Genomic DNA, 18,080 nt, shown 5'->3' with positions numbered 1-18,080 from the left:
AAATGATCAAACGTAGGCCAGAGATCTAATTAGACTATGATAAAATTGCTCTCAAACACCAGACAACGGAGCCAAATATGAATGAAGTGCATTAGATTTGATCTTTACAACAATAAAGAAATAATTATGGGCATTACAATCACAAATACTCAGATTACAAACCCACTGAAGTCCAAACAAACATTATAACACGTAATACAGTGCGCCGCTCTAATTGTGAACAAGAACTAGGCTAGCAGCACACTGCTGTGTACTTAAGCTTAATAACAAATAAATAGTCTTAAGTGTGTTGCTTGCGTCTCCATTACATTCTGGCGATTATTTCTAGAAATATAGGATGTCCCTATTATTACTATTATTACACTTTCATCATTTCATAGCCTAAATTCTTATTTACCTTAATAACCAAAAATCCTTATCCATATTGTGGAATGACTTCCTAAGTAAGAGTAAAACCGGCATTTATCTCGACCAGTAAAAGAGAAACTAAAAAAATATATAATTAAATCATGTAACATGCAATTTCACTCACATTTCCAAATGCAACAAAAAATCAATTTTGTGTCTTGCTGTTATTGTGAATAATTAATACTATACCTGTAATTTATTCTATAATAAAGTATGCTATGCCTTTCATAATTTATAAATCTCTGGTGCGCACACACGTGGATTATTGTATCCAATAATGGAGATCCCCATCTTTAGAAAGACATATACAACTAGGTGAGTATATATCGGCATCGGAGAAAATTCAAGGCCGGGCGTCAAAAATCATTCCTGAACTTAGTCGACTCTCATACCAGGAACGGTTGAGGGCCACAGGACTAACAACACTGCAAACCAGACATGACAGGGCTGATCTCATTGAAACTTCGAAAATACTGAACAATTTGGAGGATATAGATCCAGACCACTTCGTCAAAATGTCAGATGTAACACGAACAAGGAGCAACAGTTTGAATCTCAACAAGCCACAATGCAAGATGGAAAACAGATGTTTTTTCACTGATAAGAGTTGTAAACCCATGGAACTATCTACCCACCGAAGCCGCAACTGTCAAAACACTGCTCAATTTAAAAATCCAGCCGGACAGAATCATCTGCATAAATGGAAGGGGGGACCTTCGACAAACCGCCGGCTTCCTGTCCTCGTCGAGGCCACTAGAGAGATAGTGCCCATCAGGTAAATCAGGTAAATATCATATGTAAGTGTACTTCTCCTTTAGTATTAACCATTAAGCCTATAAATAATGAAGTGAATTATATTAAGTTATTCCAAAAAACTTAATAATAATAATAATAATAATAATAATAATAATAATAATAATAATAATAATAATAATAATAATAATAATAATAATAATAATATTATTATTAGTATTAGTATTATTATTATTATTATTATTATTATTATTATTATTATTATTCGTGGTAGTAGTAGTAGAAGTAGTAATAGTAGCAGTAGTAGTAGTAGTAGTAGTTGTAATAGTAATTGTAGTAGTAACAGTAGCTGTAGTAGTAAAGTAGTAATAGCAGCAGTAGTAGTAGTAGTAGTAGTAATTGTAGTAGTAGTAGTAACAGTAGTAGTAGTAGTAGTAGTAGTATTAACAGTAATAGTAGTACAGAATTCTGATATACTTTAATGCATTAGGATCCCCTTGAACCATTTTCTCTGACTGTGGGATGCTGCGAGTGACGAGGCAGGCCACCTGCGGACATGTGCGTTTGTTTACCAACTGATGCTGGCGCGCATCTTGAATTACAGGACTGTATATTGACCTTCCCTTGTCATGGAGAGGTCAGATTACCGGGATTCCCCCCCTAGGTCCTGGGACAACTTGGTTCACGATGCCTGGTAGGTGTACATGCTGGAGATTAGTGGTTCTCTCGTAATGTGTTGAAGATATTGTGTGTGTTTGTGGGTCTGTTTAGAGCAGTGTTGAGGAATGTGACGTTGTTGTTGTGCGTTGTAATTCTGAGTATTTGTTAGCGTCTTCCAAAACACAATTAGCGCTGGTATAGATGCCTACATATGGAGGTTTTCACTTGTGAAGTCATGCTACTGCGTATCAAATGTCCAACGTGTGTTTTGTGCAAGCTGAAGCTTATTTTGATTTGTATTTTGCTAATAGTGGGAGTACAAGAGGTCCATAAGAGATGGGGCCACAGTGCATGGGAAGGTAAAGCTCTCAGCCTGCTAACAGGAGTTAGAAGTCGGCTGTCCCTGTACTTGCCTGTGTAAAAAAAAAAGCGTTCAGGGCACCTTACCTTGCGGTTACCTTGCGATCGATGATTTCGGGGCTTAGCGGCCCTGCGGTCCGGTCTTCAACCAGGCCTCCTCGTTGCTGGACTGGCTAACCAGGCTGTTGGACGCGGCTACCCGCAGCCTGACGTATGAGTCACAGCCTGGTTAATCAGGTATCCTTTGAAGGTGTTTTTCAAGTTCGCTCTTGAACACTGTGAGGGGTCGGCCAGTTATGCCCCTTATGAGTAGTGGAGGCGTGTTGAACAGTCTCGGGCCTCTGATGTTGATAGTTCTCTCTCAGCCTACCTATCGCACCTTTGGCAAGTCTTAAAGCCAATAAAATAATTAAGATATGCATTGGGAATTAGTAGTGATTTATAATTTACAAGGTAGAGTCAATTTTGAACAAATAATTAAAACTAGCGATTGAGATATATATTTTGTATTTATTTATTTATACAAGAGTTCTTACATTCTTATACAGCCGCTGTATAGTACGCATATAGCGTTTCGGGCAAGTCCTTATCCTAATTTTCCCCGGAATACGACCCGCCAATCGTTTAACAACCAGGTACCCATTCACTGCTGGGTGAACAGAGGCTACAGATAAAGATTGAGGCTTTCCGGGTCAATCCTACCCGGTCAGGATACGAACCCAGGCCAAAGCGCTCGCGAAACGCATGGCGAGTGCTTTACCACTGTACTGCGCTGAGTAAAGCACTGAGAAGTTGCTCGAGAACTTGCAGGGCTTTGGAAGTCAACAAAAGTAATATATCAAATGTAATACTAGTGGGCATATTATAGTTAATATGTAGCTATATGTCCGTATATTACTATATGGACAGTAATATACGGTAGTTGGTAGTACCTTCATATTGAAATTGAAATTGTTATAAGATTATTGAGGTATAAACACACATAGAGCTTGAGTTACCTCATCCAAATGTGTATTTACACCTCAAAAAAACTTATAGCAATTTCATTTTCAATATATACACATACTGTCCATAACACATCTCTAACCCTGTCCATGGAGGACAGAAGAAAATGTATATATGGTGGTTAGCATTGTAAATGTGTGGCCACGTCTGTGGTAGAAAAAAAAAGTGTCCATATAGTGCATATAGTCCCCGCCGAGTGACGTCAGAACGGCAGTGAAGGCCACGTATACTAAACCTGGAGACATAAAGTTATATTTGATATCTCTGAGCGCGGATATATGCGTGAAAACTGAGGCACATATTTGAGACATCACTAGCGGTGAACCGGTGCGCGGCTGAAGCCACCAGCAGGCGCAGGTGCCGTGGAACAGCAGAGAAAAGGGTTACCTATGATATATAAGACAGTCTACGGGCTCACCATAGCCCGTGCTATTTGGAACTTTTTGTTGCAAGTAGCGAATCTTAAACAACAATAACAGGTTACCTATGGGCGCGTACCCGGGCTACCAAGCCACAATTAAGGGACTAGATTACAAGTTAGCAGCAGAATTTTAATTATGTGAAGGATTTAGTGGTTCAGCAAATCACCTTGTACTTAGTAGATGTGGTAAAGCTGCTGGTAGGAAAGGCGACCAAATTAAGGTTATCTGCTGCTGCTTACAATGTTACGTTATATATATATGTTTATAAATAACGTGTTATTTTTATACTTTGCTGGTCATGCATGGCCGTTAGGTTAGTATAATGTTTCTGTTTCATTCCTTTATGGTGTTGGCAGCTGTTGGTGGTGCGCTCACTCCCCGCTGACCGGAAGGAGACGCCCCGAGGCCCGGATGGTGGACAGGTCACCCCAGAGGCTGTCTTCAGGTGCAGCCACACACACACACACACACACACACACACACACACACACACACACACACACACACACACACACACACACACACACACACACACACACACACACACACACACACACACGCACGCACGCACGCACGCACGCACGCACACAGTCTGTGGTGGAGGCTGACTCCATACACAGCTTCAAGTGTAGATATGATAGTGCCCAGTAGGCTCAGGAACCTGTACACCAGTTGATTGAGGTGGGCCAAAAGAGGCGGGCCAAAAGAGGTGGGCCAAAAGAGCAGAGCTCAACCCCCACAAGAACAACTAGGTGAATTCACACACACAACATTTGTACGTTACTAGAGTAAAACATAAATCGTAGATAATACAAATTACATTTTAATCTTATGATGTTTAATTGTTTCCGAAATATACACTGACATATAAATTAATATACTCGGTAAATGTATACAACATACACTTACCAACAAAATTGAAGTAACTCCAGAATGGATGTTAATTTTTTTTTTATTTTTTTTTATTTATTAATCAGGGGAAAGCGCCAAGCCACTAGGACTTTATAGCACTTAGAAGAGGTCAGGATAAGGATTTGGGATGGGCCGGGGGGAAGGAATGGTGCCCAACCACTTGGACGGTCGGGGTTTGAAGGAATGGATGTTAAATCCAAACAAAAATGGTTAAGGTAAAATGTGTTTTAGTTCAGTTCATTTATTATGCAACCGATATTTATCTTGTGAGTGCATGGGTAGTGGACTCCCACGACCATCCTGTGAGTGGCTGTTGGTCCAGTGATAATCCTGTGAGTATTTACCTATCAGTACTTACCTATGAGTGTGTTTCCGGGCAACGAGGCCTAGCTCTATATCCCACCTACTATAGCCTTGTACCTGTTGAGTTTCATATGAACTATTCTGACTTTCAACTTCTTTGTCGACTCTAGCACTAAGTTGTTCTTCCTGTGGGTGGTTGTGGACACCATGTCCCTCCTGTGGGTGGTTGTGGACACCATGTCCTTCCTGTGGGTGGTTGTGGACACCATGTCCTTCCTGTGGGTGGTTGTGGACACCATGTTCTTCCTGTGGGTGGTAGTGGACACCATGTTCTTCCTGTGGGTGGTTGTGGACACCATGTCCTTCCTGTGGGTGGTTGTGGACACCATGTCCTTCCTGTGGGTGGTTGTGGACACCATGTCCTTCCTGTGGGTGGTTGTGGACACCATGTCCTTCCTGTGGGTGGTTGTGGACACCATGTCCTTCCTGTGGGTGGTTGTGGACACCATGTCCTTCCTGTGGGTGGTAGTGTAAAAAGGCCACTGAGGAACATAAAGAATGGGGAAATGAACGCCAATATTCGTTTTGCTAAGCAAGTCGCAACATTGATGAGTTTGCTTACATATACATATCACTAGTCTATTCACAGTTTTGGCTTAATTAGTATAAAGGTCACAGTCATGTAGTTAGTTAATAACTTCCTTTCCTTCGTTAAACAATTTGCACTTATGGTGTATTAGTTACTTGTAAGATGAAAAAAAAAAAAACGTGATGTATTTTAGTATCAGCTGCACATGAAGTTTTGAAACTCCACGTGTTTCGCGCCACATTCAACATTTGTCTTATATCATATATTTGCGATGAACCAACGCTTCCTACTCACGCTAAATGTTTAAAACATTTTCTTCAAAGTAATGAAGGTGTTGAGAAAGGTTGAGGAACAGTAAATAATGTGAGTGGGAGAGGGTGCGCATAGCGAGCGTCAGCGTGATGAAAACGCGGGAATGGCGGACCAATGTTGTGATGTCTGACTTGAGGAAACATGGCCGGTGTTGAGGTGAACAACGGCCTGAGAGAGGCATTAATAGAGAACCTAAACAACATTTTGTCACCTCAAGCAGATGTCCGACGAGCAGCTGAGGAACAAATCCACGTTTTAGAAGTGACAGAAGGTGTGGTTAAGCCCCGGGAAGGGCTAAATATGAGTGTGTTGTGACAATGGTGGTCGGCGAGACCTTGGTCCCGCGTCCAAACCCCACTCGCATCTAGGTTATTGTATCTCTGTACTGCCATGTTAACAGCTGGACGAATAGAGGTTGAGATATATAGATGACCAAACTGGGGTTTGTCACGCCTGTGTGGGGAAGAAACATTAGTGGTGTGAGGAGGTCCCTGGAGGAGGAGGAGGAGCTGTGGTGAGCGGCACCTGCAGGAGCCGAGGGGCACTCCAGCACCTGACACCGCCGGACAATCACTGGGGAATTATGACATTGTCATTTCACCCAATATATTGTGATTTCCTAATGGTGTATTATGCATATGACACATATTACACGACACATGTGCTGGGTGGTGCTCCAGCAGTGTGTCTCCTCATATGGCAGTAAACTGATGCTCTGGTATTTGGAGAGACAGGCTTCCTTATTTTATAAAGGACTTTAAATGCTTGTGATAAACTTGGGTTTCTATATGCAAGTTGGCACTGTGTCAGTTTTGAAAGCTAATTTAATGTACTTAAATTACAAAGGCAGAACCTGAAGCTTTGAATTAATAATGAAATTAATATTGACCAGCGATTGTATTTAATATTTTTACCTGAATTTACATGAATTTACCCGACGGCCATATTATCTCTAGTTGCCTCAATGCGGACAGGAAGCTGGCAGCTTGTCAAAGGTTCCCCCCATTTGTCCTAGTGCTATTATCAAGCCGGATTTTTAAACTTGGCAGTACATTGGCATTTACAGCTTCAGCGGGTAGACGATTCCATGGGTTTATAACCCTGTGGGTGAAAAATCATCTGTTTTCTGTCCTGCATTGTCTTGTTGAGCTTGAAACCATTGATCCTTGTTCTTATTACATCTCACCTTTTGAACAAGTGGTCTGGATCAATATCCTCAAAATTGTTCGCTATTTGAAGTTTCGATGAGATCAACGCTGTCATGTCTGGTTTGTAGTGGTGCCAGTCCTGGGGCCCTCGGCTGTTTCTGGTATAAGTCGACTTGGTTCAGGAAAAATTGTTCACGCCTGGCGTTGATTTTTCTCCAAAGCAATTGTGTGGGAAGATGAGCTTGCTCTGTGCTCATCTACCTCATCTACTAGCTACCGTTTCCTTGAAGTCAAAGATTTGTTTAACTATTCATAGTAGGATTTAGTTTGCTTCTCTTATTTATTATTTTTACTGCAGTTTGCACTCTTTTTTTTTTTTTTTCATGCTTTTATGAAATGAAATAAAACATCTGAATGTCATATTAAATGCAGTGTTGATATTATGATTTAGGGGCTCCAGCATTTATGAAGAATCATGTACAGAATTTGGTAAATGTTTCACCACAGTGATGGAGGTAGTTATAAGACAGGGGAAATTTGAGTATTGACTGATGTGGTCATTTTCTCCATCAGTACAGTATTTTGTCTGATAAAATGTTCAATTGGGAATGCAATTAATAAAGTTTGTACAAATAGATTATATGAATTTTGATTTTATTCATTTATTATGTACTCCCATACCCATATATGAAGTGAAGAGAAATCTAGGTTCATTTTGACACATTTATCAACAAATTATAACATCTTTTAGTAAAGTTTGTTCGTTTATCCCTCAGAGTTTGGGGTCCATTTGGTAGAGCTTACATTAGACCGTAATGGCCCCTTGCCCATCCGCCAACTGGCCTCTGTACTCCTCAAACAGTATGTTGAAGCCCATTGGTGCACAGACTCGGAAAAGGTGAGAATTATATAGATTTAAGATTTGAATTAGTATTATAAATCATGACTCATCTTATACGTACTGCAAAGTGGTATGACGTGATCCTTGATACTAATGATCCAACGATGGGGAACAATACAATATTTTCATCAATCATGGTGTACAAATCTAAGAGAATGTCAATACTAAAGTATTCCAAATATGTTTACTATAGAAGATACTAAGCTGTGTTAATAATCATTCAGAGTAACTTGATCTCATTTTTATTTTTACAAGTCCAATCTATATTTTTAGAATTGTTCCAAGGATTATAATTTTTTGTTATTGTCATCTAGTGCTCATTGCCTAACTTCTAAATCTTCCATCTTTCTTTAATCAAAGTGTACCATTTAGGTTTCCTAATACAGTATATGTTACTCTGTAAGTTACAATGTGTATGTGTTATTTTGAGGCAACTTATGGTGATCTTTAAGTGTGGAGTTGCTGGAATAATATATACTTTTTCCCCAGTTCCGCGTGCCTGAATGCCCTGAATATGCGAAAGTAAAGATCAGAGAGCTGCTTCCACATGGCCTACATGAGCCAATTAGCAAAGTCAGGTTGGTAATAAATTGACTTATTTGTAAAGTATATAATTTACAGTTCTTGTATAGGAAATCATTGCTGATGATGCAAAACCAAGAGAGATTTACAGTACTGTATAGTATTTGCAAGAAAGGTTTAATTGAAAATAGTAATTTTAATAAGTAGCAATGCCCCAGGAATAATATCCACCTATTAACTGTGTGGTTTCCTTGCTTCCTTGTAGAGTATAGAGGATAGAATTTTTATCTGTTGATAAATACTGTATTTAACGCTTGGAGTACTGTACTATTTTTCTGTATTAATAGTATGCAAGCCTGAAAATAATTAGTGAAATTCATTGCTGCCAACAATTCTGTATACTGTATCAGCTTTATTTGTGGAATGTGTCATATATTTTTAATCTATTTCCAGATCATCTGTAGCTTATGCAATATCAGCCATTGCCCACTGGGATTGGCCAGAGCAGTGGTGTGGACTTTTTGATTTGTTGATGGTGGCTCTGAAAACTGGGGAAGAATCCCCCGTTCATGGAGCCATGCGCGTCCTTACCGAGTTTTCTCGGGATTTGACAGATCAACACATTCCTCAGGTGGCACCTGTTATACTGCCCGAGATGTACCGCATATTCTGTGAGGAGGAGGTAAGATGGGGATACATTTTTCAAAGTTTCTTTAAGACACTCCCAGTTTAGTTTGCCTTTAATTAATAGGATTGTGGCTGCAAAATGTCAAGAATTCCTAGCCTTAAAAATTTCCATACTACTTAGTGTACTGGCAACCGATTCACTCACATACTCTTCGTCTTTTCACCTAGTTGTTTACCTTTCATAGCCCCACGTGTGTGGGCTCATTAGCATGTAGTCATCCATTATCTGCAGTGAAGTCACATTAATGTGATGTATCAATGAGAAAATCAGTAAAGCCATGAGGAGGATTTGAACCTACACTTGTTACTCCCACACCCTAGAACACTTGGGAGTACCAAGTGGTACTAGGGTGTCCTATGGATTTTCTCAGATACATCATGTTAATTAATGTGATTTCATTGTGTATTTGAAGAGAAGTGTTGGAGATAGAACTGGACCAAAGGCAGAATGCATGGGGGACAACACCAGAAACCGCTGATTGGGCTTCAGTGGAAGCCTCAGGACCCCCTAGAGGATTCAATTGAGTCCCGGGTGGTATTACTTTTGACCATGTCATGGTGTAGTGGTCTAGGGCGTGGGCTTGGGAGTACCCACTGTGCAGGTTTGAATCCACCTTATGACTCCTGATTTTCTCATCCATTATCTGCTTGCCACAATCATTATTATTCATCCTCAATTGTTTTTTCTGCTCAATTATGACAGTTCTTACCTTCAATTTCCATATTCTCTCCACTAATTCTCTTTTTATTTTCACTTGTAGAAAATATGGAAATATCTTTTGCACCATTGAGAAGTCGAATATTGTATAGCACACCATTGCTTCACTCATACCTCAAAAATAGAATGAGCTGTGTACTTATCTACTTTGAGCCGGTCGGCCGAGCGGACAGCACGCTGGACTTGTGATCCTGTGGTCCTGGGTTCGATCCCAGGCGCCGGCGAGAAACAATGGGCAGAGTTTCTTTCACCCTATGCCCCTGTTACCTAGCAGTAAAAATAGGTACCTGGGTGTTAGACAGCTGTCACGGGCTGCTTCCTGGGGGTGGAGGCCTGGTCGAGGACCGGGCCGCGGGGACACTAAAAAAAAAAAAAGCCCCGAAATCATCTCAAGATAACCTCAAGATAATCCTCAAATTATCTTAAACTTCTGAGCATATCAAATTCTACCTGATTCTGTTAATTTATATTGAATAATTCTCACCCATCAATTAGCATAAATATAATACTTTTTTCTCCTAGATTTATTAATGGATACTCTCTTTTTCAGAAATATGGGATTAGAACGAGAGGCAGAGCAGTAGAAATTTTCAGTACCTTGGCTAACTTAATCTGTATGATGGGGGAATATAACAGGAACTTGGCTAAGACACTTCTCTACCCAACATTACCAGCATTTACACAAGCACTTGTCAAGGGTCTGCAGACTCCCGATGGTTTTACCTCTGATTCCGGCTTAAAGAAAGAAATTCTTAGTGGTATGTAGGTTAAAAGGGAATATGTACTGTAGTATACTGTTGCGAAGAAAGGAGGAAGCTGTGTGTAAAATAAATGTAGATAGGTGTGTAAGTGGTTGATCAATGTTATGTGTATTTATGATCAATAAGAGGAATTTGTGCAAGTGAAGGTAAGAGTAGAATGAGTTGGTGAAAAAGTGTCTGGTGCAATTAAAATCTTGTTAGAAAGATGATCAGTGAAAGAGATTCAGAGGGCTAGCGAACTTTCTTCACTCAGACTACTCTTGCTTATATAATATGTTTTTCCTGTCTTATCTAGGGTTTAATCCAATAATTAAATAATTAAATGCATTTAAAAGCTTTACAGATGCATTTTCTAGGTATTAATGTATAGCATAGTATATATCCAAATCCAAAATAAATATAATGAAGCAGCCATCCCCCCCAAAAAATTACATAATTGTATTTAGCTTTCCTAAAAAGCACAAATTAAAAAGTAAAAGAGCATTTAACTTACAAAAACTATGATGGATATTGTTAAAACTACATCTTTATAATCAGATTACTGAATTAGTGGTAATATTTTGCATTAATGGTCTGTTTCAGCATTAACAGTTCTGATGAAGAATGTACCAAAACAGATGGGACAATACCTAGGGGAGGTGTTGGGGCCTGTGTGGCAGACCCTCACTACAAGTGCCGATACTTATGTTAATACCACAGTTAACGCCAGAGAGGATGCTGATGACCCAGTAGACTCGGATGGTAAGTATATCTGTCTTGATAATGTTGATTAGAATAGAATTAAATGATTTATGAAAATATGGTTAGTACTTAGTGCTACAAGGGATTTTATGCACAAACTTACTACTGTACTTGTATATTATGAGGGCTGGTTAGTTTCATTATTATTAAGAAGTTATGCCTTCAGAAAAAATAGTGTCATACGTTTCACGTATACATTTGATGTAAGGGATTTTCAAGCAATATCCTTAATAATCTCCGAGGCTTGGTAAATATCTTGATAATTTGAGAATTCATTTGATAATTCTTGTCCATAAGTAATGTCCTTTGATTCCTTAATCTCTACTGTGAGGCTGCATCACAATTATTGCTTGATTACATATTAGAAGGGGCTCTTGTGATAAACTGTTGACAGAATTATCTAGAGCCCTAATGCCTTGCCCCTTCCAGGAAGTTTCCAGTTATGATGGCTACTTCAGAAGTTTCTGCAGGAGGCTCTATCACCACATAAACCTTTCACCTTTTTTTTTTTTAAAGGTTTCAAACCCCCTTTCCAACCACCCTTACATATATTGTTAAATCTTCCCTTCCCTGATTGGTGGTCTGTCTCTCATATGAAACCCTTATTTCACCTTTGAACACACTTCTGATTAAAAAATTCTCATACATCCTACAAACATGTGACACAGTTGGGTTTGTTCTTGACTCATTTTGTTGGTTTTTCATCCCTCTTAGGTCCTCCAATTGTTATGGTGCCTCTAAAACAGTTTCTGAATCCTTCACAACCTTAGATTATAATCTCCAGTCTTCCCTAACCAGAAGAGCTACTTCCCTCCTATCATCTCTCCTTCCTTACATGATAGCCATGTTGGAATTGCATTTGTTATGACTTGATAGTTTCATTTCTGTGTAAAGGCACCATTATATTTCTTACTAGAAGTGTTGTACAAAATTTGGATTTCAAAATTTTGTTTTATGGCTAGTTTTCAACCCTTGATATGAATAACATGGAAAAATGGTGTTGCAATTAGTGTGAATATTTTCTCAACAACCATATACACAAGAATGAATCGGGTGCTCCATTATGCTGTATCGTGGAACACTCCAGTATAAATGCTTCTTTCATTGAATAACTCATTCTGGATATTCACCTTATGCCTCATTTTCATTATTACTTTAAATATCAATACATCTCGCAGAGGGGAAGGGAATTTCAAGTAAAATTGAAAATACTACTCGTCTCACCGAGTTCTTGTATATATGAAAGCTTGACTGTATTTTTATGACATTGCATGAGGGAGGTTATTGATATGATGTGACTTGTTACAAAATACAAATTAAAGTTTCCAATTCAATAGAAAAATATTGATGGGTAACCCCTTAACTAGGTTTTATGGAATGATTTAATATTATTGTGCAGTTTTGTTCTTCTGTTGCTAACTTATTTTGAACATTCCAGGTGAAGTACTTGGCTTTGAGAATCTTGTGTTTAGTATATTTGAGTTTGTACATGCTCTAGTGGAAACTACTAAACACAAGCAACTTATTAAACAAGGCATTGCTGATCTTGCTTACTACATTCTCCTGTATATGCAAATTACAGAAGATCAGGTATATATTTATTTTTTGTTATCTTTTTGAAATTGTGTAATTCTTATTACGTATTTTTATTACTACTAGTACTGTATATGTAATTAAAATTCATGTACTGTATATGTAGGGTATCAGTCTGCCCGGTTCTTGTACACAAATGTACAATGATCAACACATTTAAGCGCAGTATTTAATATATTGTCATTTAGTCAAGTGATTTTACACATAAAGAAATGTGGTGTAAAGTACAGTATTGCACATAATTTTGCGTATGTTATGCAGAGTTTTGTGTTTTGGTTATGGTTTATACAAACAGTGGTTTATGGTTTTTTTAAGTGTGTGTTTTAACTACTTAAACACTATTTGCTATGCATGGTATTCTAAAGGTTTCTGCAATTGAACAACAGTATACACGTTTCCCTCGATTATAACACCTGTAGAGAGATTACTTGAAGCTTACTTCAATATGAGGCAAAGGATATAGAAGTTCACATAGAAAGTATGTGAACTTTCTATGTCACATAGAAAGTTTTATGAGTTTGTGCATGATATTTCATTAAATGTTACATTAACACTTCCTGAAATAGTAGGAATGCTTGCTCTACAAAAAAAAAAAATCACAGTAATTGGCAAATTAAAAAACATATTAGAACAATAAATTCAACATCTTGAATGATCATCTGGACTTTGGAGGTAAGCATTCAAAGTGGGGTTTGACCTACTGTAGGGGAAAATGTGACCAAATAATATGAATGTGTTAATGAGAATGTGACCAAACACTTTTAAGAAATGGAAACTTTTTCTGGATATCTGGATTTTGGTTGCATTTTGCATTCTTAGAGAAAGGTTTGCAACTTTGATTTGACAGCAATTAACTTTTAGCAGTTGTAGTGTTAATGTATATTGTGAAGACAATGTATTGAGTGGGACTGTGCATACCTACCTTGATCAGATTTGATCAGCACAGGACTAGTTTAATACATTTTCTTTACTCTCTATGATCAATTAACACTAAAATGGTTTATTGAGACTTTATTGTATTTATCAGATTGAAAATTGGAGCAGTAATCCAGATGCTTTTGTAGAGGATGAAGATGAAGACAGCTTTGCCTATTCTGTAAGAATCTCGGCTCAAGATTTGCTGCTGGTGAGTTTAAATTAGTATAATTTAAAAAAATTAAGTCATTACTGCATGGGACTTAATTTATACTTTTTCACCTTGTGCTTATGAAGAAGAGCAGTTAAAACACTGAATAAGTGTTTAGGAATATAATACTATTCTGTAAGTCCCTTTCTGTGGGTTTTTGGCTTAATCAAAGCTGGAATGTAAAAAAGATTAGTAGAGAGGAGCACTTAGTTGAAAATGTTTTCAGATATTTAGCTTGTGAAGACTTTTATCAAGTTTGATTAAAGCCCTTGTAGGCATAATAAAGTCTATCCTTCACTTAAGGTTTCTCCAGATTGTTGTCAGCACTTGATGTACACTTTAACGAAGTTAATAAGGTTAATATCACTCCTTGTTTTGTACTATGAATATTAATAAAGGATTTATTAGTTATAAATATTTGACCTAAAGTTAAGGATATGTGGATGAGGCTGAAGGTGTCATCATATTGGGTGATGGGTTATTGGATGTAGAAGGTTTTATTCTTTATATCTTCTTCACATAGTCTGAAGAGTAAATAAACCCCATAGGTAATAATCTTCATATACTGCCTGTGGGGTTTTCTATTTTGCTTTCCTGTCCGGTTATCTCACTTACAGGATTCTCTTTCAGTTCGTATTTCTAATATTTCTCCTCGTGTTGTTCCTTCTTTGCCCCTGTGGAGAGTCCCCCTTCCGCAGTTTTGTGCATCCTTAATCCGCATCACTAAAGCTTTTACCCCTCCTATGGTTCTAAAACACCTTTTCCTTGAGCACTTTTCTTCTCACTCCCGCTCCATTTCTGTCTTCACCGATGGGTCTAAGTCTGCGGATGGTGTTGGCTACTCTGTTGTTTTTCCTGATCGCACTTATATGTGTCGCTTACCTCCAGAGACTAGCATCTTCATGGCGGAGCTTTATGCTATTCTCTATGCTCTTCGTCTCCTGCTTTCTCGTTGTCAGTCTTCCTTTGTAGTTGTTGTTAACTCTCGTAGTGCCCTCATGGCTCTCGGGTCCTTTAATTCGGTTCATCCAGTTTTTGTCGAGATCCAGCACTGGCTTGTTTCTTGTTCACAGTAAATTTAAGTCAGTTGAGTTTTGTTGGGTTCCCAGCCATATTGGTGTGTCTTTAAATGAGCGTGCGGATGCTGCCGCCAGGGAAGCTGTCCACTTTTGTCCCATCTCTCGTAAAAGTATTCCTTATTCCAACTTTTACCTGGTTATCCCCCCCTCCCCGCTCAGCTCGTTGTCGCCGTGTGGGGGCTTCGTGGGCGGCTGCTGGAGTGTGATGCTCCTTAGGACAGTCCTCTGTCCTTTTCTAGCCTTGTGCTCCTGCTGCCGTCCTCTCCAATTCTGCTGGGCACCTTTTCCTTTTCCTTCTGTTTCGTTTTTCTCCCCCCTCTTCTCCTATCTGCTTGCCGTTTCCTGCCGACCTTTTGCTCGTTCTGGTTCTTCCATGGACTTCTTCTATTTTGACGCCCGGGTGCTTGAGGAGGCATACTCATGCACCCGTAGAACTGCAGTACCCGACGTCGAGAGCGAGGGGAACCTTTTATTGTCAATCCCCACTTCGTCCCTGAACCCGATCTCGACGGACTGTCGGTTTCTTAAGGTGGCGTTTGTGGGGCGTATACTCACGACACACCCCTAGGAGGCCCCGACAAGATCGGCGATAGCTTCTTGTTGGGTGTCCTGCCTCTAATTGTGGCTCCATGGTGGGTGTGGGGGCACATTCGTGAGTGAATTCTTAATTTCGTCGAGATGATAACCCCTGTTTCGGCTGCTTCTGGCTTACCTTTTCAGGCTCGTGGGGTGGGCGACCAAGCCCCCGAGTCGGTCCGTATTGGAAGACCGGGCTCTGTAGCCTCCGCTGCATTGGGCCCCGACCTTGCTCCTCCTTTGGCCTCTCTGACTCCTTCCCCTGGCTCCCCTCCCTCCTCTGTGGTTGGGTCGAGCCCCAAGCCCCCAGTGGTGACTACCTCGTCCCCTGGCGCGGCTCCTTCACTAGTTGTAACTACTGCGCCTTTTAACCCCTCTCTCTCTGGGGGTTCTCACCGCCGTCCTCGTCATGGCCGCCCTTGTTCGATTCCTTCCAGTTCTGCTACCTATCAAGCCTTGTTTGGTCCCGCTTCGTGGGCCAAATATTTTGATCTCCTCCCTCTTGATTCTGCGCCTCCTGACGATTTCTCCCTTCATCGACATCTCATTGATTCCGTGGATGCCTCCATTACTTTCAACCCCACTCGTCTCGGTACACGTGTCGTTGCTGCTCCTTCTCAGGATGCTGCTTCCCGCTTGGCTGCCTTATCCTGCCTTGGCGAGACCCCCGTTCGGGTCTCGAAGAACGCTCAATTGAATGCCAGTGTTGGCACTATTTTGCTCCCGCCCCATGTTGCAACCGGTGTTCGGGACCTGCGCGACTGCCACGACGATATTCGCCATATCCTCGCTGCCCAGGGCCATTCTATTCTCCAGGTGGACACGTTTACTCGTCCCCCTCGTGGTAGTCGCCGTCAACCCCTCCGGGGTTGTCCCGCTCTCTCTTCCTGATTTGAAACACCTCCTGGACTCCTTGCCGGAGCCTGTGCTCCTGCTGGGTGACTTCAATTGTCGTCATTCTCTTTGGGGTGACGTTCTGACGAATACCCGGGGTCGCCTCCTTGAGCCGTTTCTCCTCTCTTCTTCCCTGTCTCTTCTGAATTCTGGTGAGCCCACTCATTTGGACTCTCGGACTCGCACCCTTTCTTGTCTTGATCTTTCTCTCTGCTCTTCTTCTCTTTACTTAGATTTCACGTGGCAGGTTCTTGATGACCTCCATGGAAGTGATCATTTCCCCATCCTTGTTTCCTTTTTCTCTTTTCGCCCTTCCCTCTCTTTCCCTAGGTGGCAGTTTGCTAAGGCAGACTGGACCCTATTTACCCTCAGTGCTGCTCTCCCTGACCTCTCCCTTCTGCCTCTCTCTCGCGCTCTCCTCCTTTTTCATGACACTGTCTTCAACGCTGCCCTCCGCTCTATTCCTCGCTCTTCCTCTCGGGGTCCACGGAAGTGCGTTCCCTGGTGGAATGCGGACTGTGCTCGGGCTGTCCGCTGTAAGCGTGCAGCCTGGAAGAGGCACCGCCGTAGGCAGACGACCGATTCTTTTCTTTTCTTTCGGAAAGCGAGTGCGGTGGCCCGTAGGGCCATCCGTACGGCTAAACGTGAATGTTGGGCATCTTATGTCTCAACAATTACGTCCGAGACCCCTCTGGCCCAGATCTGGAAGCGTATCCGCAAGATAGCGGGTAAGTTCGTTCCCGATGTTTCCCCGGTCCTTCACCTCCATGATACTCTTGTGGCGGACCCGTTGCAGGTCGCTTCCGAACTGGGTTCCCATTTTTCTTCTGTTAGCTCTGGTCTTCATCTTCCCCAATCTTTCCTTCTTCGTAAACCTGTCCTTGAGTCTCGTCCTTTAGATTTCTGCACTCATCTTCAGCTTCCCTATAATGATCCCTTCTCTCTCTCTGAACTTCGTTCTGCCCTGGCCCTCTGCGGTTCTACGGCGGCGGGCTCCGATGGTATTCATTATGAGATGCTTCGCCATCTCCCTCCGAGCACGTCTCAGTATTTACTGAGTCTGTATAATCGGATCTGGGAGTCGTCGTCAGTCCCTGAGGACTGGCTCGATGCCGTTGTCCTCCCTGTTCGCAAACCGGGGTCTCTGGGTACTTCCCCTAAGGACTTTTGCCCTATTGCTCTCACAAGTTGTGTCTGCAAACTCTTTGAACGTATGGTTAACGTTCGTCTGATGTGGTTCCTGGAACACCATCACCTCCTCTCCCCTTCTCAATTTGGTTTCCGCAAGTGCCGCAGCACGACAGATGTCCTGGTGAACTTGGAGGTCTATATTCGTACTGCTTTTGCTGCGAAGACCTCCGTTGTTGCCGTCCTTTTTGACCTAGAAAAGGCTTACGACACCACTTGGCGTTATCATATCCTATCTCAACTTCATTCTTTTGGCCTTCGTGGTCATCTCCCTCTCTTTCTCCGCAGCTTCCTCTCTCGTCGTTCCTTTCGGGTGCGCCTTGGTACCGCTCTCTCTCCCTCTTTTCAGCAATACGAAGGTGTGCCCCAGGGTAGTGTTCTGAGCACTACTCTTTTTCTGGTTGCCCTCAATGGTCTTCTTT

The 18,080-nt window shown here is 41.1% G+C and overlaps 1 protein-coding gene across 2 annotated transcripts in view; it reads left to right on the top strand.

Moving 5' to 3' along the window:
• The first annotated feature begins 5,810 nt into the window (after positions 1-5,810).
• Positions 5,811-18,080, top strand: part of Ipo9 (Importin 9) — a 32,530-nt gene continuing 20,260 nt past the window's right edge. For both annotated transcript variants that reach the window (XM_045758941.2, XM_045758940.2), the window contains exons 1-8: positions 5,811-5,995; positions 7,649-7,770; positions 8,263-8,351; positions 8,749-8,977; positions 10,251-10,458; positions 11,044-11,202; positions 12,641-12,792; positions 13,823-13,921. In XM_045758941.2, the coding sequence (XP_045614897.1) occupies positions 5,866-5,995; positions 7,649-7,770; positions 8,263-8,351; positions 8,749-8,977; positions 10,251-10,458; positions 11,044-11,202; positions 12,641-12,792; positions 13,823-13,921 (1,188 nt within the window). In that variant the 5' untranslated portion in view covers positions 5,811-5,865. The remainder of the gene's footprint in view (positions 5,996-7,648; positions 7,771-8,262; positions 8,352-8,748; positions 8,978-10,250; positions 10,459-11,043; positions 11,203-12,640; positions 12,793-13,822; positions 13,922-18,080) is intronic.

The sequence above is a fragment of the Procambarus clarkii genome, chromosome 35 (genome assembly GCF_040958095.1).
Source record: "Procambarus clarkii isolate CNS0578487 chromosome 35, FALCON_Pclarkii_2.0, whole genome shotgun sequence".
In the NCBI taxonomy this organism is placed as follows: domain Eukaryota; kingdom Metazoa; phylum Arthropoda; class Malacostraca; order Decapoda; family Cambaridae; genus Procambarus; species Procambarus clarkii.
The sequence above is the reverse complement of the archived record's forward strand: the minus strand, read 5'-3'. Positions and strand labels throughout refer to the sequence as shown.